Source organism: Phalaenopsis equestris, unplaced genomic scaffold (genome assembly GCF_001263595.1).
Source record: "Phalaenopsis equestris unplaced genomic scaffold, ASM126359v1 Scaffold000002, whole genome shotgun sequence".
Classification (NCBI taxonomy): domain Eukaryota; kingdom Viridiplantae; phylum Streptophyta; class Magnoliopsida; order Asparagales; family Orchidaceae; genus Phalaenopsis; species Phalaenopsis equestris.
This window is the reverse complement of record NW_018164444.1, coordinates 39,347,126-39,371,170: the sequence shown is the minus strand read 5'-3', so window position 1 is coordinate 39,371,170 and position 24,045 is coordinate 39,347,126. Positions and strand designations below refer to the sequence as shown.

At 33.9% G+C, this 24,045-nt stretch overlaps 1 protein-coding gene across 6 annotated transcripts in view; it reads left to right on the top strand.

The window, feature by feature from the left end:
• Positions 1–1,672: 1,672 nt before the first annotated feature.
• The window catches only part of LOC110022525, a 39,240-nt gene continuing 16,867 nt past the window's right edge, over positions 1,673–24,045 (top strand). Inside the window, exons 1-6 of one of the 6 annotated variants that reach the window (XM_020721549.1) lie at positions 1,673–1,815; positions 2,163–2,556; positions 15,019–15,279; positions 15,408–15,621; positions 15,771–15,880; positions 15,955–16,154. In XM_020721549.1, the coding sequence (XP_020577208.1) occupies positions 2,292–2,556; positions 15,019–15,279; positions 15,408–15,621; positions 15,771–15,880; positions 15,955–16,154 (1,050 nt within the window). In that variant the 5' untranslated portion in view covers positions 1,673–1,815; positions 2,163–2,291. Of the gene's footprint in view, positions 2,557–11,696; positions 12,655–12,813; positions 12,852–15,018; positions 15,280–15,407; positions 15,622–15,770; positions 15,881–15,954; positions 16,155–24,045 lie in introns of those variants that run through there. The other 5 variants (XM_020721523.1, XM_020721531.1, XM_020721540.1 and 2 more) reach the window with 5 other exon arrangements.

The window sequence follows — 24,045 nt, the reverse complement described above, 5'->3', positions numbered from 1 at the left end:
GGTATTTTAGGGGAGACAAAGAAGATCAAATTATCTTCTCATATATGAAAAATTTTGAATTTGAAAGGGGAGGGGGGAATTGTCCCCTGCACCCTAGGTGGGTCAACTCAATGTGGAAAGCATAATAATAACAAAACATAAAACAATAAATTAACCTAAATTGAATTTAATTCATCATCTTTTTTACATCAATACTTCAAATTTTACACGTTAAAGATTTAGGATCAGTTTGGGGCAGCTGCAGTTTATCCAACTTATCCTGATAATCTATTAATGACCAGCTGATCCGGATAACCTGACTGGATGTTTGGTCTGTGTGTTTGGAAAACAACTGATTCTAGATAAATAACCAATCATTATCCAAAATAAACCAACAAACTTTCGAAAACTAATAATAAAGCAAGCTATAGATTCACGAACACAGTTCTAACTGGAACTTACAGATAGAAACTAGTATCCTACTTCAGCTAAGATTACTGATTCATGAAACCTCAAAACTCATCATTTTTATTCGTGCATCTAACATAGATGAAAGGGCATGATAAAATGAAAAAAAGCAAATCCCTTGCAAATAACCGCATCTTAAAATCCTGCGCAATTAACCACAACAGATCTTCAACAGTAGAATCGACAGGAACAAAAGAATGAATGAAAACATCAAATTTTACAGTCCCGACCAAAATAATTCCGTATTATGAACGCGAGGGCATTAAAAATAAAGCATGAGGCAATTCTTCACTGATCAAACACATTCCCACTCTAACACGAAGAAAACAACTCAGTAATAGAGTATAAGAGATTATTACGGAGAGAGAAAGAGAAAGAGAGAACCATAGCATAATTCACAGCACGTCAAATATGTGTGGAATCAATCTCGATGCTTCAAATATTTCACATAAAAAGTGGATATACACTTTCAACAACAACACTTGCTCTCAACAACTGAATCTAGGTTTTTAGCCACTAAACACTTCCATATTCACCGCAAAATAACACATGGATCGTCCAAATCAAGAAGCTTTTTGGTGAAATGGGAGAGAGGAAGGAGGAGTGCAGGGAGGAGAAGACATTCCATACTGCGGAGCAAATTCGGGTATCGACGGAGGCAAGATCGACGCTAAGAGTTCGTATAAAGGTTAGGGATGTGGGACTGTTTTGCGAGGGTAGCTTTATAAAAGGTTGGAGGTTGAACGCGGATTGCGGGAATGCACCTGCGGTCCGCGGGAATATACCTGCGGTCTGCATGTAATACAAAATAGGAAACGTCGTTTTTTGAAACACTTATCAAACGCGAGAAACAAACAGTGAGATGACATTTTCAAAGTGCTGCCGCACTTTTAAGCTGCCTAAAAGGGCCTTTAGTTAAAATGAAATCACATAAATGAATCCTAACATTCTTTATGCATTTATAAATTGCCTCCCTCATTTCTTCCGTCCCTCACCCGTGTTATAACCTCTTGTAACCTCCATATAACATTCTATAAATTACTTGTAACCTACTAATAAATTCTTAGTATATGATAACAGAAGCACGAAACTTATTTATAGGTTACAAGTAAATTGCACTATATTACATGGATGTTACAAGAAGTTATAACATGAGTATAACCCTCTTGTACCCTCCTTATAACCTCAAAATCTTAAGCAAATGTTTTCCCTCAAGCGCAGCTATTCTAAACATATTGTTTTGGGTTCCGTGATTAATGCAGGAAAACCGACAACGGCCAAAGAATCAAAGCGACAATGGACGCTAAAACCCCGATTCTGCTCTCATAAGCCCCTTCCAAAGTTCGGTTCCGCAGAGAGAAAGAAGAGGTAAGTTTTTTCCCTCCATCCACCATAGACGGAACAACACAAACCCAACCATGAAAGAAGAACCCCCCCTCTTCCTCTCCTCCATCACTCAGTTATCTGAATCTCGCACACTTCGTCCATAAGGGCTCGATCTAGTGGCAAAATGCTTCTGAGGGCGGGGAAAATGGGTTTCTGAGTTTCCCTTTTTGATTGGATATAATTTAAAATCTTTGGATTTACGTTTTTGATTTGATAAACCATCGGTGTTGATTGTTCCGATGATGCGAATGGCTCCGATTCATGCATAGATGGCGAATTTAACATTATCGTCGAGATTTCCTTACCTTTTCCATATATTGTTCATTTAGAGGGCATATATTGAAGACAAAACATTCTATCGATTATTTCCAGTTTCATTTTACTGGCTCAACATTGGATGATAGTGAAGAGGAAGGAAGAGGGGAAATGAAAGAGAGATACGTGGTTATGAAAGGACAATGAGTGAAGGGTCATTGGGTCTTCGTACGAGGAGTTATGGATCATTGCAACCGCAGCCACATAACAGCGATTTATTACCAATTCAATCGACCTCGGTCTCTGCACTCAAGCCTCCTAAGATGCTTCCATTCGGATCAAGAGATAAGGAGAAGATTATCCTGCAATGGATCTGCAAACTCTGCGGCAAGAGGAAGGTTGGAATGGTACTTCTCCTCATAGCGTCAGTTGCAGTCTTCCTGTCATTCATTTCCGTTCTTAATAAAGGTTTGCTCTTTCTTCTCCTCCTCTTCCGTCTAATTTTTGTCTATGGTTTGGCCATCCTTTCTTTAATATATAAAAATGAATTGTCTTTCCTTGTTGGATGGATTTTATAAAGGCATTTATCAATTGTTCCCCTCCCGCCATAGGCTCACAACAAAAGCTAATTTTCTACCTTCAGATGTCCCCGATTTGCTGCAAACAGCAAACTCACTCACCCATTCCTCTATTAGTAAACTACTACATTATTTATGCATTATGCAAACACGTAACAATCATTCACAAATACGTTAATTTTTTAATTCTATTGGAGGATAGTTGGATTTCAAACTTCTAGGTGCTTCTTGGTTGCAAGATTTAAGCATGATTTGACTTGAATCTTGCCAAACAATTTTTTTTATCATTAAATCTTATAGCCCTTGCAATCCCTTTATCTCTCCTTTTTGTTCTAGATTCAGGATTTAGTAAAACCTTGGAGAACCATAATTTATGTAATTTATTTCTACTTCTCTTTTGCTCTCTCTCAAAATTGAAAACATGGATCCCTATCTTGTTTTCCTTCCCATTTTTCTCTTCTTCTCCTCGCTGCTTGTGGGTTTTGTCTTGGTACTAGATTATTGTTTGGGCTTCTAGCATGTTTATAGTTTTCAATGCTTTAGTTTAACATACAAATTTGTTAAGAAAAATCTTATTTGGAAATCACGCTTTTAATTTTGTTCTCTCAAACCAAAAATTGCATTGATATGCTATGTGCTAGCAGTCAATCTGACATTTGGTGCATTCCGAGTTTAATTATTTATCATTGTTCTAATAACACTTATTGTGCATAAATAAATCATAATAGGGAGTGTAATTATGATTCAGTTTATCCTAGTTAGCTTTAATAATATATGAATCAATGACTATGCTTATGAATCAATAATCATGCTTAATTACTCATTTTACTTAATATTTTAAGTAATTAATGCAACCAGGTAAATCTTTATTGCTCCCAAATTATCTATGTTAAATATTATAAATTTTTAAATTACTTACTAATTTAGTACAGGGAATCAATCACCTCATGGATTCAAAATTAAAACTTAAATTCTGATAATAATAGCCAAATAAGCTATCTTGGTTTCACCAAATTTAGCTGACATCAGGCCCTCCTCTATTTCCTCTCACTACAAAATGATGACCCCCACCTCCATCACGAGGTAAACAAACAGTTTTTCAAGGTTAGCCAAATTTTGGTGCTGCCATCCCAAACAATTTTCAGGATTTAGTTATTGCTATGCCAAACAAATTTCAGGATTTAGCACTCCCTAGTTTTATTAAATGTTAGTCAAATTCTTTATTGTAGCTAAACATCCTCCTATAGTATAACATACATTTTTTATATGTAGAACTCTCGTATTAAAAAAAATCATTTATTTATCTCATCTTTAACTTGCAAAAATGTTTTTTTTTAAAGTCAAATGGTTTCTAAAACAAAATTTATAATTCATGTACATTTCACTTAGTAAAAATTGTGGTTTTATCCTTATTTTCAGACTAATCATGTATATTTCTTGTTAGTTTTTAGAAAATTTATGATTTTTTTTTTTTTTGTGAATTAGAGTGAATTAGATATGCTAATATTATATTGGACAACTATAAAAAATAATATCTAAATTAAAAAAAAACCTTCATTTTACTCAATAACTCTAAATAAGTTGGAATCACTGAAACAACTTTGTAATCACTTCCATAAAAGATGCATTCATCTATAACGAATCTTTTGTATACTAGTAAGTTGTTTTAGAGCCAGTTTAAAACACTTTCTATTTGCCTTAGCGTTTTAGTTGATCACTACATTTTTGTCTGGAGAACAATTTTTTAGAAATTTTTGTAGCCGGATGTTTTTTTTTTTGCTGGAACACTGGAAATTATATTTTATTCCTCTATTTCTTTGCTTATCGCACAAATTTATTTATCTTCATTTGCGTTGTTGCTTTCTATATATGATCATTTCCTTTCCCTTCTATCTCTTTCCCAAATTTGAAGAATAGAACATAGTGTGGTTGGAGAAAATATTGCATTCGGAGTCTAGACGCAGCCATGCGTCCGAACTCCAATGAAATTTCGCCATATGTAAATGGTGGACCCACTGAATAAAAATGAAAAAGCTCTATTCCCAGCCTAATCCAACCCATTGCTTCGAAAACAAAAACCCTTTGCACTGACAAAATCTCTATTTTCTTCTAACGCCATCGGGTTGGATTTCGTGGAGCAATTTTCTCAGCCCCTCTCTCTCGCCGGACGAGAAATATTGATGATGAAATCTAAACAGATGGTGAGAAGCTTGAAATGGAGTGATGAAATTTGAAAATAATGATGAAAGGTTTGAAATGGAGGTAATGAAATCTGAAAATAATGGCGCGAAGTTTGAAATGCAAGTGAGTCTAGCTGCGTTTGAAATGTCGACATTAATTTATGGTATTATTGTGTTATTATAGTGATGTTATTAATGTCTTATTGCGATGTTAATAATGTGTTATTGCGATATTATTATGACATTATTGTGGTGTTGTTGAAATGGTATTTTGGTATTTTTGAAGTGTTATTATGATGTTAATGTGGTATTATTATTGTGTTATTCAAGTGTTATTGCGGTGTTATTATGATATTATTATGATTTTATTGCGGTAATTTTGTGGTGTTATTGAAGTGTTATTGTTATATTATTATGATGTTATTGTGGTATTTTTTAAGTGTTATTAAGGTGTTATTGTAATGTTATTTGAGCGGTATTGTGGCGGTTATGTGGTGTTATTTGAATTGTGTTATTACGATGTTATTACAACGTTATTGTGGTGTTATTAGGGTGTTATTGTGTTTTATTTACGTGATATTGTGACAACTCTGTGATGGTATTCGACTAATGTTCTTCTTCCCCATGTTGCAGAAAATCAGGAAGTCATCAACATAAGCCAAATTGAAAATCAACTCCCCACTTTTTGTTTTGTATCTCCCTTCAACATGGTTAAAGAATTGCTTTTTCAATACTCATGATAAATATTCAATGACTAATATGAAGAGAGTAGGTGATAGGGGATCACCTTGCGTTAGACCTCTTTCATCCTTTAAAAAACTAAGTTGCATTCCATTTATCACAGCTTGATAATAGTTCCGATCTAGAAATTTCATGATGAGCTCACAAAAGTCAGATTGAAAGCCTTTATCCTTCAACACTTTAATGATGAAACCCCATTGAGTAGTGTTATATGCCTTCTCAAGGTCCAATTTTAATAAACCATAAATTTTTAGTTAATTAGCATTATGGTTGTATTTTGTCCATATTATGGTATTATTCAAGTGATTTTGTGGTTTTATACCGATTGGTGTTATTGGATGACATTTTGATTGTATTGTGATATTATTATGGTTTCATTGTTGTATTATTGTTGTGTTATTATAATGCTATTTTTTGTTAATGTGGTGTTATTGTTATGTTATTGCTGTTGTATTTTTGTATTATTGTGGTGGAATTGTGGCGGTTCTATGGTGGCATTCAACTAGTGTTATTGTGGTGTTTTTTATGTTTATTGATGTGTCATTGCGTTGTTACTGTTGTGTTATTGGAGTGGTAATTTGACGATTATTGCGATGTTATTGGAGTGGCATTTTGACGGCTATTACGGTGTTATGAATGTATTATTGTGATGTTATTTAGGTGTTATTGTCATGTTATTAAGTTACTGCTATGATGTTATTAGAGTGGTACTTTGGCGGTTATTGCAGTGTTATTGGAGTGGCATTTTGGCGGTTATTTTTTTGTTATTGGAGTGGTATTTTGGAGGTTATTGCGGTGTTATTGGAGTGATATTTTGACAGTTATTGTGGTGTTATTGGAGTGGTACTTTAGCCGTTATTGCAGTATTATTGGAGTGTTATTTTGTTGGTTGTGGCGGTGTTATTGACGTGTTATTTTGGTTTTATTGCTGCGATGTATTGAAATGTTATTATGGTGTTATTGTTGTGGTATTTTGATGTTATTAGAGTGTTATTTTGGTAGTTGTTGCCGTATTATTGGAGTGTTATTTTGTTGGTTGTTGCAGTGCTATTGTCGTTTTATTGTGATATTATTACGACGTTATTGATGTGTTATTGTGATGTTATTGTTGTGATATTTTGGTGTTATTCAAATAGTACTATGATAATTGATACAGTGTTGTTGGAGTGTTATTTTTTTTTCTTTTGTTGCGATGTTATTGCCTTGTTATTTTGATCGTATTACAGTGTTATTGAGATATTGTTGTGGTGTTATTGGAGTGGTACTTTGACGGTTGTTGCGATGTTATTGGAGTGTTATTTTATCGGTTATTGCGGTGTTATTGTCCTGTTATTTTGGTCGTATTGCAGTGTCATTATTGTGATGTTATTTATATATTCTTGTCGTGGTATTTTGTAGTTATTGTGATGTTATTGGAGTGATACTTTGGCGGTTACAGTGTTATTGGAGAGATATTTTGTCGGTTGTTGTGGTGTTATTGGAGTGGTGTTTTGCTTGTAGTAAGGTGTTATTGAGATGTTATTGTAGTTTTATTGTGGTGTTATTTAGATATTACTATCGTGATATTTTGTGTTATTGTGATGTTGTTGGAGTGGTACTTTGTTGGTTGTTGTGGTGTTATTTGAGTAGTATTTTGGCAGTTATTGTGGTGTTATTGTAGTTGTATTTTTGTGTTATTGAGGTGTTATTATGTTGTTATTAAAGTAGTTATTGAAGTGTTATTGTGGTGTTATTGAGATGTTATTGTGGTTTTATTGTGGTGTTATTGTAGTGTTATAGTGGTGTTATTGTGACTGTATTTTGGTGTTATTGTAGTGTTTTTGCCATGATATTGTCGTGGTATTCTTGCGATTTTAATACATAGATGAAGCTTAATTCAATTTAGCCTAGTCGCTAGAATTGCCTAGGGGCTGTTTCTACACGCCCGAGGGAGTTATTTGACGGATCCAAATGTTTAGAAAAACACTTTTTTGAATTTCGAAGTCCTGAAATTCTCCAGGAAGGCCATGAGGTCATAAGTATGAGTAGGAAATGTAGTTTTTTACCTTTTCTCGAGAGATTGGAGAGGGGGGGTTTTGAGAGAAAACTGTAAGGGAATTGTATTAGTATTGCAAGAAACTGTAGGAGGCTTTGTTGAAGGAATTTAAATCTTTTTTTCAGATAACAAAAGCTAAGTATATTGTTATCTAATGTCTTGTACTTATTGTAAACATATATTTAGTGGATTTGTTTGTCTTAAGATGATGTCTTTAATTGTGTTCTTTATGATTTGTGAGTAGATTTCCTTTACCCATCTCTTGTGGTGAATAAGTAAGATTTGTAGGATGTGTATGATGCTTTTAAAATTGATTTTTAAGCTTTAATGTGATGGTTTTTTTTATGCTTCATTTACTTTTTATACTGGTCATATGAACTGTTAAAATTATATGTTTACCATAAAGACTCAGGAGAGCTATGACATGAACAACTAGGAAGGACCACATTGCACTATTAGGCGAAGAAAAAGTAGTCTACAACACATCATAAATAGATAAGGAAATAAACTTTGATGGGTGTAAATTGGGGACTCTGGGGTGAGAGACTAGAATCCTAACCAATTTTATATAGAATTTAATGAATTAAAACTAGGTTAGCCAAATTGAGGGTATAAATTGGAGACTCTAGGATGACATGCTAGAATCATAATAAATGTAATCTAGGGTTTAAGAAATTAATACTAGGTTAACCAAACTTTTTTATGCACTCGATAGAGGGTAAATAAGAGGAATGCTTTTATTTATCACTAACCATAATAACAATTCAAAGTATTAGATCCTACAATCCACTTATGTAATCACAAGAGAAATGTAGTTTTTACCTCTTGAAATTTACCAAACCAATTTGTCTAGTTAGGTTTAAAGTTAGACTTAGGGTTGTATTTAGGAGTAGTTGTTAGAAAAATCACCTTAAATGACATTCCAAACTAAAACCTGAAAGTAGTAGAGTAGAACTTAGCCTAATGAATTTCTTATCTCGCTTCTTAGTGGGATCGATAATCCGAACTTATAGAGCCTTATATTACTGAAATGATACATATACTTACGTGAGAAATCCCATGGAGTAATAATACATAATTTTAAGTACTCAATCAATTAACCAGGGATCAGACCAAGTTTCTGGTGCCTTTATTAGGATTGCACAAAAATAGTGATACACAATGGGGTGGATCAAGCCGCTGCAATACCAATCAAATAACATCTCAATACCTTCTCAAAAAAAAAAACCAGTCGAGAATTATCATAATCGCCGCAATACTACGCAAATAACGTCGGTCGAGAATACCACCATAGCTCCAACAATACCAATCACATAACATTACAATAACATCACAATAACATAAAAATGACACCACAATAATACTCCAGTAACATCATAATAACTCCAAAAAAAATATCGCAATAACACCAGAGTAATATCAGTCGAGAATACCACCATAACCGCCACAATATTACTCAAATAATACCACAATAACACCTAAATAATAATACAATAACACCACAAGAACACCTCAATATTAACACAATAACACTATAATAACACCAGTCGAGAGTACCACCACAACCGCCTAATATCACTCAAATAAAATAATAATAATTCCTCAATGACACCAAAATAATATCATAATAACATTGAAATTACACCAGTCGAATACTGACATGTCTTGTAGCATCTGATTTCTTTTATATTTAACACTTCTTTTTTATGAAATTCCACTTTAAAAGAAGATATTTTCATATTTTTGTCGCAGGTATAACAAAGAGGAGATTTGAAGAAAATTGGAGCGACAATGGAGCAAAAGGAGCAATGAGCAACAACAGGATGGGCGCCTAGGCGCCAATAGATGTCCAAAAAATAGAGAACATGGTGTCTTGGAGCCACAGGCTGTCGCCTAGGCTCCAGTTATTTTCCTTGCCTACCCGAGAAGGTGGCGCCTAGGCGTCAGAACTAACTTATGCGGTTTTTGCAACAATTATGGATGAATTTAGAGGTTATGAGCTGGGGAGTCGCTGTTCTAACTGGAAGGAGGATCATTGGCGAAATGAAGGAAAGAGCCTAAGTGTGCAGGAAAGTATAAAGTGAGATTTTGTATTTTTCTGCATCTTCTTGAAGAGATTTAAGAGGAAATTGTAAATGATTGCTATAAAGCAGTGCAAGGAACACTATGAGGTCACTTGGGGAGGAGTTTTCATTTATTTTCTCAAGGAGAAAGATAAGTGTTTCATAATATATTGTCTTATCTTTATTGTAAACTCATTGCATATGAGTTTCCTTTATTATAAGATAATGGTTTGTTGTGTTTTCTTCATGCATTGTGAGTAGATCATTTTTACCTTTCTCTTGTGATGGAGTAACAATATATGTAGGTAATGTGGAAATACTTAGAATGAGTTTTTATTCATTATTGTGATGATTTTTTACTTCAAGCTTCATTTACTTATAAATTTGGCCAATTGATATGTTAAAACCTGTTGCGAATTCATAATAGTTCGAGAAGGTTATGGCTTGAACATCTAGTAGAAATTACATTGTGTTATTGGTTGAAGGAAAAGTAGTCAATAGGGAGAGGTTTCTAGGGTCATAGACAAAAACACTTACCTAGTTAAACCAAACTTCTTTATGCACACGAAGGAGGCTAAAGAAAAGAAATGCTCATATTAGTCATTAATTACAATATATGTTCTAAGTGTTTCTTTCCAACACAAATTACTTACTTCATTGCAAGGGGAGGGCATTTTTCATAACTTGATCTTTCTCAACTTATTATCTTTAGTAAAATTAACTTTATAGTAAATCTATAGGTTTAGCGATAATTTGGAAGATTTACAAGGGCAATTTAATTTGACTTTACCTTCAGGCTAAGGCTCGTTATAGTAGGGTAGAACTTTTCTTAAGTCTTTAAAATAACAGCTTTCCTTGTGGGATCAATACTCCACACTCAAAAATCAGTTATTACTTGAACGATACATACACTTGCATAAAATATATAGTGTGTAGTGCTAAATTGTGAAAAAACTCGAATTATAAAATTTATAATACATATTTTAGATTCAAAATATTTCATCACAGAGCTACCTCATTACCACTCAAATAGCAACAAAATAATACCACAATAACACCGCAATAATAACATAATTAGACTGAAATAACAACAATAGAATATTGTCACATAATCAACGCAATACCACTCAAATAACACCATAATAACACTACAATAACACCTCAATAACGACACAATAATACTACAATAACACCATAATAACATTAAAATAACACCAGTCGAATACCATCACAGAACCGTCGTAATACCACTCAAATAACACTACAATAACACCACAAAAAATCTCAAATACACTATGATAATGTCAGTCAAGAATAACACCACAGAGCCGTCACAATTCCACTCAAATAACACCACAATAACACTTCAATAACATAAAAAAACTGTAATAACACCATAATAACGTCAGTCGAGAATACCACCACAACTACCACAATACCAATCAAATAACACCATAATAACTCCACAATAACACCCCATTAACATCTCAATAATATCATAGAAATACCACAATAACACTAAAATAACACTGAAATAACGCCAGTCGAATACCACTAGAGAACCGCCACAATATTACCCAAATAACACCACAATAACACAACAATAATACCTCAATAACTCTACAATAATACTATAATAATTTCATAATAACACCAACCAAGAATAACACCGCTGAGCAGCCACAATGCCACTCAAATAACACCATATCAACACTTCAATAACACTACAATAATACTGCAGTTACACCTTAATATTATAACAATAACTGCACAATAATACCTCAATAACACCACAAGAATAACTTTACCACCACAATATTATAAAAAAAACATCAAAAAAATAATCATTGATTCTGAGTACAAAAGAAATCAAACAAAGATAAATTAATATCGACATTTCAAGCGCAACTAAACTCACATGCATTTCAAACATCTCTCCATTATTTTCAGAATTTATCATCAATATTTTTCGTCCGATGAGAGAAAAGTTATGCGACAACTATGTGACCAACGACCGATTGTACGAGAGATTTCAAAAGAATCAAAACCTAGCTACTAAAATTGCATGTGAATAATGCTATGGCGTTAGATCAAAATGAGGTTTTATTCGGTGTGAATGATTTTATTTTCGAAGCAATAGTTTGGATGGGACAGGGTCATCTATTAAGACATAGAGTTTTTAATTTTTTATTTTCATAGGAGCCAAAATTTCATCGGTGAGTCCGTACTCCATCTCCGGATGCAATATTTCCCGACGGTGGTTGCGTATCAGACGACGATCTGTCGTCTCTCTGGCACTCGTGTCCACCGAAACCCTCTGATCCTCCTCCCACTCTCACAGTTTCGGCTAAAACCATGGGTAAGTGGTCGAACCCTACGACATGGTAGCAGTTAGAGCCATACTAGAAGGCAACAACGGGATCGGGCGTGCAGAGACGGCCTACTCACTACTCCTTCCGTGGGGTCCTACCTGAAACCATCGAGGAAGGTAAACATTGTCTTCCTCTTTCGCTCGCGACAGTCTCTGGATCAGATAAATCCCCAATCGAATCTCCCAATCTGGGATTTAAGACAAAACAGAGGAGAAACTGGATTTAAAATATGTAGGGTTTGATAAATTTGTTTTAATATTTATTGGGGATAGATGTTATGCATGTAAATTTAATTCTCTTCTTCTCCTAAGATGCTTCCACTCGGATCAATGAGTGGAGGGTCATTGGGTCTTCGTACGGAGAGTTATGGATCATTGCAACCGCAGCCACATAATAACGGTGCCGCATTACCGATTCAACCGAACTCGGTCTCTGCACGCAAACCTCCTAAGATGCTTCCGCTCGGATCAAGAGATAAGGAGAAAGTTATCCTGCAATGGATCTGCAAACTCTGTGGCAAGAGGAAGGTTGGAATGCTACTTCTCCTCATAGCGTCAGTTGCAGTCTTCTTGTCATTCATTTCCGTTCTCAATAAAGGTTTGGCCTTTATTCTCCTCCTCTTCTGTCTAATTTTGTCTATGGTTTGGCCATCCTTTTATTAATATGTAAAAATGAATTGACTTTCCTTGTTGGATGTATTTTATAAAGGCATTTATCAATTGTTCCCCTCCCGTCATAGGCTGACAACAAAAGCTATTTGTCTAGCTTCAGATGTCCACGACTTGCTGCAAACTGTAAACTCACTCACCCATTCCTCTGTTAGTAAACTAATACATTATTTCTGCATCATGCAAACACGTAACAATTATTCACAAATACGTTAATTTTTCAAGTGTACTGGAAGACAATTGGATTTTAAACTTCCAGGTGCTTCTTTGTTGCAAGATTTAAGCATGATTTGACTTAAATCTTGCCGAAAAAAATTGTTTTTATCATTAAATCTTGTAGCCCTCGCAATCCCTTTATCCCTTTTTTGTTCTTGATTTAGGATTTAATAAATATTGGGAGAACTAAATTTGGTAAAACCTTGGAGAACCATAATTTATGCAATTTATTTCTCCTTCTCTCTTGTTCTCTCTCAAATTTGAAAACATGGATCCCTATCTTGTTTTCCTTCTCTTCTTTCTCTTCTTCTCTTCGCAGCTTGTGGGTTTTTCCTTGGTACTAGAATAATGTTTGGGCTTCTAGCACATGTTCTAGCTTTCTATGCTTTAGTTTAACATAAAATTTGTTAACAAAATTCTTATTTGGAAATCATTCTTTCAATTTTGTTATCTCAAATTTTGTTATCTCACACCAAAATTTGCATTGATATGCTTTGTGCTAACAATCAATCTGACATTTGGTGCATTCCATATTTAATTAATTATCATTGGTCTAATAGCACTTTATTGGTAAATAAACCATAAATGGGAGTGTAATTATGATTCAGTTCATCCTAGTCAGCTTTAAAAATATATGAATCAATAATTATGCTTAATTCCTCATTTTACTTAATATTTTAAGTAATTAATGCAATCAAGTCAAGCTTTATCGCTCTCAAATTATCTATGTTAAATATTTTAAATTTTTAGATTACTTATTAATTTAGTGCATGGAATCAATCGCCTCATCGATTCAAAATTAAAACTAAGCTCTAAAAATTATAACCAAATAAGTTATCTGGGTTTCACCAAATTTAGTTGACATCATGCCCTCCTCTTATCACCTCTCACTAAAAAATGATGACCCCCACCTCTATCATCAGGTAAACAAACAGTTTTCAGGGTTGGCCAGATTTGGTTGCTGCCATGCCAAACAATTTTTAGGATGATGGCAAACAAAGAGTTTTCAGGTTTAACCAGATTTAGCTGCTGCCATGCCAAACAAATTTCAGGACTTAGCTCTCCCTAGTTTTATTAAATTTAGATTTTTAGGGTTTACTTGATTTTAATTGAGTTAATTCCTCTTTTTAGCCAAACATCCTCTTATAGTATAACATACATGTTTTATATGTAGAACTCTGGAATTTTAAAAAAAATCATTTATTTATCTCACCTTAACCTTGCAAAATTGTTTTTTTTTAGTAAAATGGATTCTAGATCAAATTTTATATAATTCATGTACATATCAATGTTCATTTAATGACCATTTTGTGTTTTACTTAGCCACTACCCAACTATCCACTCACAAACTCATTGAATTGTCTTAAGTTTTTAATTATTACCGGGTGTAATTTGTCTACTAAATCCTGAGGGCTTTGTTTGGGATCAAATTTGTTTTTGTTTTTGTTTTTGTTTTTTGTTTTGTTTTACAAAAAAACTTTTGTTTAATTTGTTTTTACATGTTTTATTTTCGGAAATTTACATACACAACACCTAGTTCTTATGCATTTACCTATCTCGCACCCAAATTCTCTTTTTTACAAAATTAACACCCTACCTATTGATGAAAATTTGGATTCCACTATTGGGAGTGGTGAAAAAGATAAGTTGGGTGCTTGGTTTGAAAAATGAGAGTTTATGTGTGAGATAGTTAAAATCATAAGAATTGGTGCTGTTTATGTAAATTCCTTTTTTATTTTTTGTTTCTAAAAACAAATTAACATATATTTCTAAACACTCAACAACTTTAAGGTGTTTTGAGAGTTTTTAAAAACAACCTTACTTTAATCAAATAGCCAAATATGTTTGTTTTAAATCAAAACATAAACAAAATAAAATAAAAACAAAAAATAGAAAATGAAAACCAAAAGTGATCCCAAACGACCCCTTAAAATCTCTCTTATTGTTTCTTTTTCACTCCTATTTTTGCTGAGCTGGAATTTGAACTTTGATGCTGCTTGTTTCATGGGTGGCAGAAAATCTATTTTTTTCATTTTCTCATAAAAGATAATTATGTTTTGCAATTGTTTTGCTTCAGATGATGATGCAGCTTCAGGTTTGGAGACTAATCTTTTTTCATCGGATCATGTGTGGACCAGGACGAACTATGACATAAAATCACCAAACACTTTTGGTAGCGCTTTGGCTTCATTAAATAATGATGCGGAAAACATTTCTTCATCTGGAGCTCACCTTTCTGTTTCAATGCAATCTTCTAGCGTTCTTCCTGTGCCACATCCTTGCGAGAATGTTTCCTTTTCTCCTATACAAATTGACAGAAAGCGCCCAGGTCCACGCCGTAAGTTTTGGGAGACCATTTTTGAAAGATTTCTATTCTATTTTGATTCAATTGCAGTCTGGTGTTTGATGGTAGTTATTATTTTTTTTTGTAGTTTTAAATGCTTATTCCTTGTCTTTTCTTTTTAGCATGCCATGTTTGTTATGTTCCTGTCGAGCAAGCTGTGTCCTACATGCCAGCTTTGCCATCAAAGTCACCTGTCTTGCAGAATTTAACATATGTTGTTGAAGAAAATTCATTTTCTACTGAGCCCAGTGGTGGCTCTTTTTTTGGAGGACATCCATCTTTAAAGCAGAGAAATGATTCTTTTGATATAAAAGAATCAATGACTGTGTACTGTGGGTATGATCATTCTTTTCATGATATTCAACTTTTGGCTATGATACTTTTATTTTAAATTTTAAATTATTGTTAGGTCTCTGTTTACCTTTGTTCACTCTTTTCATTAGTTGTGCATTCATATACAATTTATGGTATGTAAATTTTATCAGATTTGTTGGCGGCAAGAAACCAGGGCAAGGGACTGGATTTGACATTGATGATGATGATCTTCTAGAGATGGATAAATGCCATGGCGTAGTTGTAGCCTCCGCAATATTTGGTATGCTAAATTGGCTGGAGTTTTTCTTTTTAAAACTACATATCCATTTCAATAACATTTGTCTTGCTGGTCAGGAAACTATGATGTAATGCAACAACCAAAAAACATTAGTGAAGTTTCAAAGCGAACCATTTGCTTTTATATGTTTCTCGATGAAGAAACAGAAGCCTACATAAAAAATTCTAGTATTGTCGACAACACAAAAAGAGTTGGATTATGGAGAATTGTAGTCGTTCGGAACCTCCCTTACGAAGATGCTAGACGTAATGGAAAGGTATCTTCTTCTAATTTTTTTCTTTTACAAGTTTGCTTATTTTGTTTCATTGCCTCTTTAATACAACTCGCACAAATCATTTTCCGGAAGTAAATCAGCATAAGTAATGTGGTGAAGCAATAGAACTTCTGTTTAAGAGTCTGTTATTGAAGAGTTAAATACTTTTTCTCTATTAATCTCTTAATGATGTCAAATGAGGTATGAATTTTGATTTTCATTTGTTTCGATTACATAAAATTATCTAAGGGTTGTGACCATTTTTTTCCTTAAATTTCTCCTTTTGCTTAACTTTTCTTTTTGTCCTAATAACTTTCTTTTCCACTTGCTGGAATGTAATTTTACTAGTAGTGGCTCTAGTGGCAGAGTTGTAACTATGGGTGATTAAATCATCAAAAGATGTATAGGTTTTAGATATCTCGGGTCTATTGTTCAAAATGATGGTCATATAGATGGGATATTATTAGTGGAATTTAGGTTGGTTGGTTGAATTGGGGGAATGCATTAGGCTTATTGTGTGATAGAAATTTACCGCTTAAATTTGAAGGAAAATTTTATAAGATGGTGGTGAGACCTGAGTGTTGCCGAGATGAGAATGCTTAGGTGGATGAGTGGCTTGACACTTGGAGACAAAATGTGAAATGAATCTATCCTTTAAAGAGTGTAGCTCCAATTGCAGACAAGATTAGAAAGAGCGGTTTGGTCACATTAAATATCGACCATCGTATGATCTTAGCTAGGAGAGTATATTGTTTAGATTCAATTTATGTTAAGAAAGATAGAGGAAGACCTAAAAAAAGTTGGACATATTGTATAAAAAATAATCTTAGTCTATTAGAATTAAATGAAAATATGACACTCAATAGGACATAATGGAGAAAAATGCTTCATTTAGCTGACCTCGCGTTGTTGGATAAAAGCTTGTTGTTGTTGTTGAACTTTCTTTTACATCACACTTCGTGAGGAAAAATAATTGGCTTCAAAGAATATTTCTAAGATATATAATTAGATTACTGCTTGATAATTGTTACTAGATGCCAGTTGTGCAATTGTGTTCATTTACCAGGATTATGGTTAAATTTTTACCATATAATATTGGTCTTGGAAACCGTCATCATTGTCTTGAATCAAGATTAACCTTTGGAGTCTCATTTATCAATGCTCATCCCCTATCATTGCTGTTGATTGTTGGATGAGACAACCTTTTATTTTTTGTAAAGTTATTTTCTTATTTTCTAGCAGTGCTTAATTTTATTTAATCACCTTATTTATGTATGTTTTCTCCTATTGCATGCCCAAATCATACATGCCTATTTACTCTAATTTATATTCAATAGGCGTTACTCCCACCTTGATCTAATATAATCATCTCTCAATCTTTCCTTTTTAGTGTTGCACATAATTATCTTAACATTCTCATCCCAACCACACTTAATATGGTCATCAATGTAATTTTTATCCCTTAGCACTTATATATCATCTTTGTTCTTAATTTCAATTTTATAAAATCTTATTTATGTCTATTATATTTTTCCAAGGCATTTTACTTTTGAGATATTTTTTTATTTTAACCACCAAGTCTTCTCTATAGAAGCTATTTTCTGTCCGAAATTCACTTTTTATGCAGTAAACTTAAGATATTTAAACATATGTGGTTTTACATACATACTGCACTGTTATTATGTTTTTTCTATATTAAGTTTCTTTATTTGATGTTAAACCATTAAAGATATGTATACTAGAGTTGTTACTTGTGTTCGAATAAGAGGATTGACCAAATATTTTATATTTTAGTTGGATTACATCAGGGATCAACTTTAAACCCATATCTTCTTTAAACCCATATCTTTTTGCTTTAGTTATGGATGCGCTTACTGGACATTTATAGGAGGGTATACCTTGGTGTATGTTTTTCATTGATGATATCCTTCTTGCGAATAAGTCTATACAAAGAGCTCATGAAAAACTTGAATTATGGAGTTCCACAGGCCTTCATTTGAGTAGAACTAAAATTGAATAAATGGAATGTCTCGGTGGATGGTGTGAAGGCTTTAAATATCTCGGTTCTATTGTTCAATGTGATGGTGATATAGACGGTGATGTTATTAGTAGAATTCAAGTTGGTTGGTTGAAGTAGAGGAATGCTTCGAGCTTATTGTGTGATAGACAAATACGTTTAGACGGAAAGGAAAATTTTATAAAATGGTAGTGAAACCTGCAATGCTCTATGGCGCAAAATGTTGGCCTTTAAAATAGAAGCATAAAATTAAGTTAATAGAAGCATAAAATTAAAAGCATAAAATTAAGTTAAGTTTTGCCGAAATGAGAATGCCTCGGTGGATGAATGGCTTTACACTTAGAGACCAAATGCTAAATGAATATATCCGTGATAGGGTTGGTGTAGCTCCTATTGCGAACAAAATTAGAGAGAGTCGTCTTAGATGGTTTGATCACATGAAATGTTGACCATCTGATGATGCGGTTAGGAGAGTAGATGTTTTAGTTTCGACTTATGTTAAGAAAGATGGATGCAGACCTAGAATGACTTGGGTATATTTTTTATAAAAAATGATCTTAATTTATTAGAGTTAATAGAAAAAAAAGATTCATGTAGCCGACCCACTTAGTGGGATAAAGGCTTGTTGTTGATATTGTTGTTGTATTTGATATTGATTTGTATAATATTTTTATGTCGCAATCACATCAAAACATATGTATATAAACTTGTCTTTTATTTTTAATTAGTTGGCCTTAGTATTATTTTTTTATTTGATTTAAAGATTTGGTGTTATATATGAGTTCATGCTAGAAAAAACTCAGTTGCAAAGAAAAATTAAGTCTTAACTTAATAAGGATATAAAATACATAGTGATAGAAGTGATAAGAGAATAAAATTTTTAGGTGAAAACCCCCAAAAGAGGAAAAAATTATAGGTTTTAGTCTTGTAGAAATAATCTATTATTTAATTGAATTTACACTGTTTCAGTATTCTTAAATAGAGAAGACAAGATTACAAGGCTATAATCACTTGCTTGGTTTTTTGTTGTTATTATAAGGTTTGTCTAACAAGAACGTCAATAATAATAGTTTGACAACAATATTTAGGAGATAATAATATAACAACAATAGTCGTTTAACAACAGTTGGACTTTGATGTTGCTGGTGATGGTGTTTGAACATTAGTGTTGTTGTTCGCTTCTAACTCTACGTGAGTTTAAATTTTATTTTGAAATATCACTTTTTTTAGAGAATAGATGTATATTTATAATTTTTTAGAGTGAAATTTTAGTAAATTTGATCAAAATCTCAAAACATTTTATTGGACGCTTCATCTTAATTTTTTGATTCATAGATAATTTTTTCATCATTTAAGTGACTTAAAAACCTCAAAATAGAGCAGTCTTTTGTTCGCCGGTTTTCTTTCATCAAGTGGCTTGATTCAACCTTAAGTTTGCCGAATTTTGAGATTATTAACGATATGTGTATGTATGTATGTATATATATATGTGTGTGTGTCTATGTATATATATATGTAAATTTATGTATATATGTATATATATGCATATATTACACACACTCACACACACACACACACACACACACATTTATATAATTATATGTGTGTGTGTATGTGTAAAAAATTGTTCGATATGTTCACCTCAAGTTCAGAAGAATCACCTCAAGATGTATGCCTCATTCTTGTAGACGAGGCTTACAACTTTTTGAAGCAAGGGTGTAGGTGAGCCAAATCAGATCGGGCTCGACTCTGTAATTGGCTCGTGAATTGTGCTCGATGAGCTAACAAGTCAATCTCAAGCCAGCCCTGACTCGGACTCGTTAGTCCGTGAGTTTAAAAAATAATTAATAGAAAATATACTTAAAATATATTAAAATTCAAGATTTTTTCTATATATTTCTAAAAATATTAAAAAAAGATATTTTACATTTCATATCAAATTATTTCTTATTAAATTTCTCTTAAATGTTCATTTCATTTATCATTTCTGTTGAAATTTGGAATAGACATGCTCAATTTTATTGATAAAAGATGTAGTATTTAAACTCAATTACAATAAACACATTAAAAGAAAAAAATAAAACAAAATAAAATAAATAGGAAAGGAATAAAATAGAATAAACAAAGAAGGAAATACATAATGAGGGAATTAAAGCTATTAGACAAGAACTAATGAGTAATAATGGCCAGAGACTTGCTTGAAATTTGATTGCCGTTATAAATCTAATATTTTCTCTCAAGTTGGAGTATAAATGTCAATATGTTTAACTTGAATTTGAAATATTCGAACAAAAGTCGAGAAATATATTTAATGAGGATATCCGCTAGTTGATCACTGGAGGGTACAAAAGGCACGCAAATTTCTCCGAACTCAATTTTTTTCTTAATGAAATGTCTGTCAATCTTCACATATTTGGTATGATCATGCTGGACTGAATTGTGTGTAATGCTGATGACAACCTTATTATCATAGAATAACTGCAACAAGACTGAGGTTGACATACGAAGTTTATGAAGCTTGATGCGTAACTAGAGGGCTCCACAGATCTCCAAGACCATTGACTAGAATTCAACTTCAGCATTGCTCCGAGCAACCACAGACTTTTTTTTGCTTTTTCATGTGACCATACACAAATGCACAATTTTTCGAGGTGGAATGTCAGTCATGAACCGACCCGACCTAATCAGCATCAATATAAAAAATAATAGACCAAGATGTGTGATGAGAGAAAACAAACCTGAGCTTGATGTACCTTTTAAATAGTGGAGAATCTGATGGACAACTTGGAGATGTGTTCATAGGAGATGCATGAATTGACTCACTATACCAATTACATGCCTTATGTCGAGGCGAGTACTGACGAGGTAGATGAGTTTCCCTACAAGATGATGAGAGTGAGTTGTTCACAGACGCAACATTGTGAATGTCAGATAATTTTTCATTGGGATATATATGGACGACCATTGGTTTACGCAGAAGAAGGTTGTTCTTTTTCAAGAGGTCAATCACATATTTGTGCTGAGATAGGCAAACGCTTCGAGATGATCGAGCCACTTCAATGCTTAAGAAGTACTGAAGAGATCCCAAATCCTTCATATCAAAGGATTTAGCAATAGTGTTTCAAGGACTCCAGTGCTGGGAGATCATTACTTGTAAAAACAATATCGTCAACATGGACAATAAGGATAGCTACCTGAGCATTGAAGGAATGCAGAAAGAAGAGACTGTGATCCAATTGAGCTTGAGTAAAACCATGATCCACGAGTATCTTTGTGAATTTTCTTAGGGGATTGCTTTAGCCCATAGAGAGACTTTCGCAGCCTCTACACTTGCTCTTTAGAGGCAGTAGAGTCAAAGCCAAGAGGAAGAAACATGTATACCTTTTATGTAAGCCTTCCATTTAAGAACACATTCTTAATATCTAGCTGAAATAAAGGCCGATTCAGATTCACTGTAAGGGACAACAAAACCCGAGTAGTGTTTAACTTAGCAACCGGAGCAAATGTCTCTTCATAGTCAATTCTGTAAGTCTGGGAGTACCATTTGGCAACCAATCGTGCCTTATTGCATTCAGAGGACTCATTAGAGTTGAACTTGGTGCTGAAAATCCATTGGCACCCCCAACTTTCTTACCCTGAGGCAGATCAACGACGCCCTATGTATGGTTCTGTTAAAGGGCATTCATCTCATTCATTACTGTCGTTTTTCTTACCCTGAGGGTGTCGTTGATCTATGAAGAGACACCCTTATGGTTCTGTTAAAGGGCATTCTCTCATCCATTACTAGCATTTTTCAGGCTAGATCAACAAGATAACCCTTAATAGTAGCTGAGATTTGATGGTACATTAGGGTAGTGACAAATGCTATGTAGGTCAGTGATAAACTGCTGAAGTAGACATATTTTGTCATATAATAGAGGGAGCATGTCTGGTTGCGTATCTTACTTAGAGAACTCACCTTCTCATTTAGAGGTGGGTCGCGCTGTGTATGTCGCCCAGAGTGGAGTCAAGGTCTTGTAAGGAGGTAGTGGGTTCCAGAGTACGAGCATTCAAACTGGTGTGCCAAGTGTAGATACGGATAGTGGGAGGAGAAGATGCACTTGCCAGATCCAAGAACTCGCCGGATGGTGTACTCACCGAGACAGAGGACTCTTCGGTAGTGGGAACAATCGGGGGAACATCTAGAGGAGTAAGATAAGAGATAGTGTCTAAGAACTCAAGCTCTCCCTCACTTGGGAAAAAAACTAGAAAAATAGATAATACTTTCAAAGAAGGAGGCATCATCGCTTACATTGATTTTGTTACTGGTATGTTTAAGACACCAATATCCCTTTTGAATGACGGAGTACCCTTGAAAGATACATTTATGAATCTTGGATCAAGTTTACTAAGATTGTGGGCAATGCTCCAAACAAAGGCAGTGCACCCAAAAATCTTTGGGTCTAAAGTAGAAAAGACCATATTGGCAGGGAAGCATGGCATCATCACAACTAAGGGGGTTCAGAACTTATGAATTTTAGAAGACTTTATTTGTGAGATAGGTGACGGTGAGACTGACATCGTTATAAAAACATTTCGGGACATTGGATTAAAACATAATGAAACGAGCAATGCCGAAGGAGTGACGATTTTTCTTCTCTATTACCCCATTTTATTGAGGAGTTTGCGTATATGAGTTATGGTGAAGGATGCCCTTACTCATCAAGAATTCACCTAAAAGAGTTAAAAAATTCACGACTATTCTCGGTTCGAAGCACCTTAATAGGAAATTTGAATTGAGTTAAAACGAAGGTGTAGAAGTTTCGAAATGTAATAACTTCTATTTTGTCGTTTAAATTATAGACTCACGTCATCCGATAGTGGTCATTAATCAAAATCAGGAACCACTTTTTATTGGTGTAGCTGAGAGTGCGAGAAGGTACCCATAGGTCACTGTGAATGAGAGAGAAATGAGTGAAATAAGTGTAAGTATGGGATGGGTAATGAACCCGATGATGTTTGATTGATTGACATGTCTAACAATTAAAATTAAAAGGATTTTTATTAAAAACCATCAAATGATACAACTTTTTCAAGTATTAGAAACTATGATTGACCTAAACGATAATGCAATAACATAATGAGACATTCAATAACTCCAGATAAAAAACTATAACTCTTGAGAGGATTGTCTGTATTTTTAGTGTTCTTCTCTTGAAAGTAGTAGAGTCTAGCTATCCTCTTAGTATTTCCTATTATCCTCCCCGAACGACGATTCTGAAAAATACAACCATCAGAAAAGAAGTTACTAATGCAATCAATATTATTTGTCAACTTGCTGGCATATAACAAGTTATATTGCAACTTGGAAACATGTAAAACAGATTCCAGAAATCGGTTGCTATTGCAAGCAACCCTTTACCAATAATGAAACTACAAAAGCTATCGGCAATTCTAATTGTATCTTTTACGGAGTAAGGATTGTAAGTTGAGAAAGTTTGCGGACTTCCAGTCATGTAATTCGTGGCTCCTGAATTAATAATCCACGGGCTAGAAGATGAATAAATGGTGAGAGCTATAATAAGAGTACCTTGTCGGATGTAAGAGGTCGATGACCCTGAAGAAACTTGATTGGCTCCAAGAAGCTTTATCAATTGCTTCAGCTGGGTTTTCAGTGATTCGGAGGATTCTGGGATGTTCCGGGTAGGAGCCGGGTGAGCCGTGCCTTGTTCGGTTCTCGTCGTGTCATTTGGCAGCGGAGGATTTGGCCGAAGGTTTGTATGTTGACTTACCGTGAAGTTTCCAATAGTTGTTCCGAGTGTGGTTTGGCTTGTGATAGTAATCACAAGTGGGTTGACAAGTCGACGATGACATGAACGAGGGCTTAGCATTATTTGA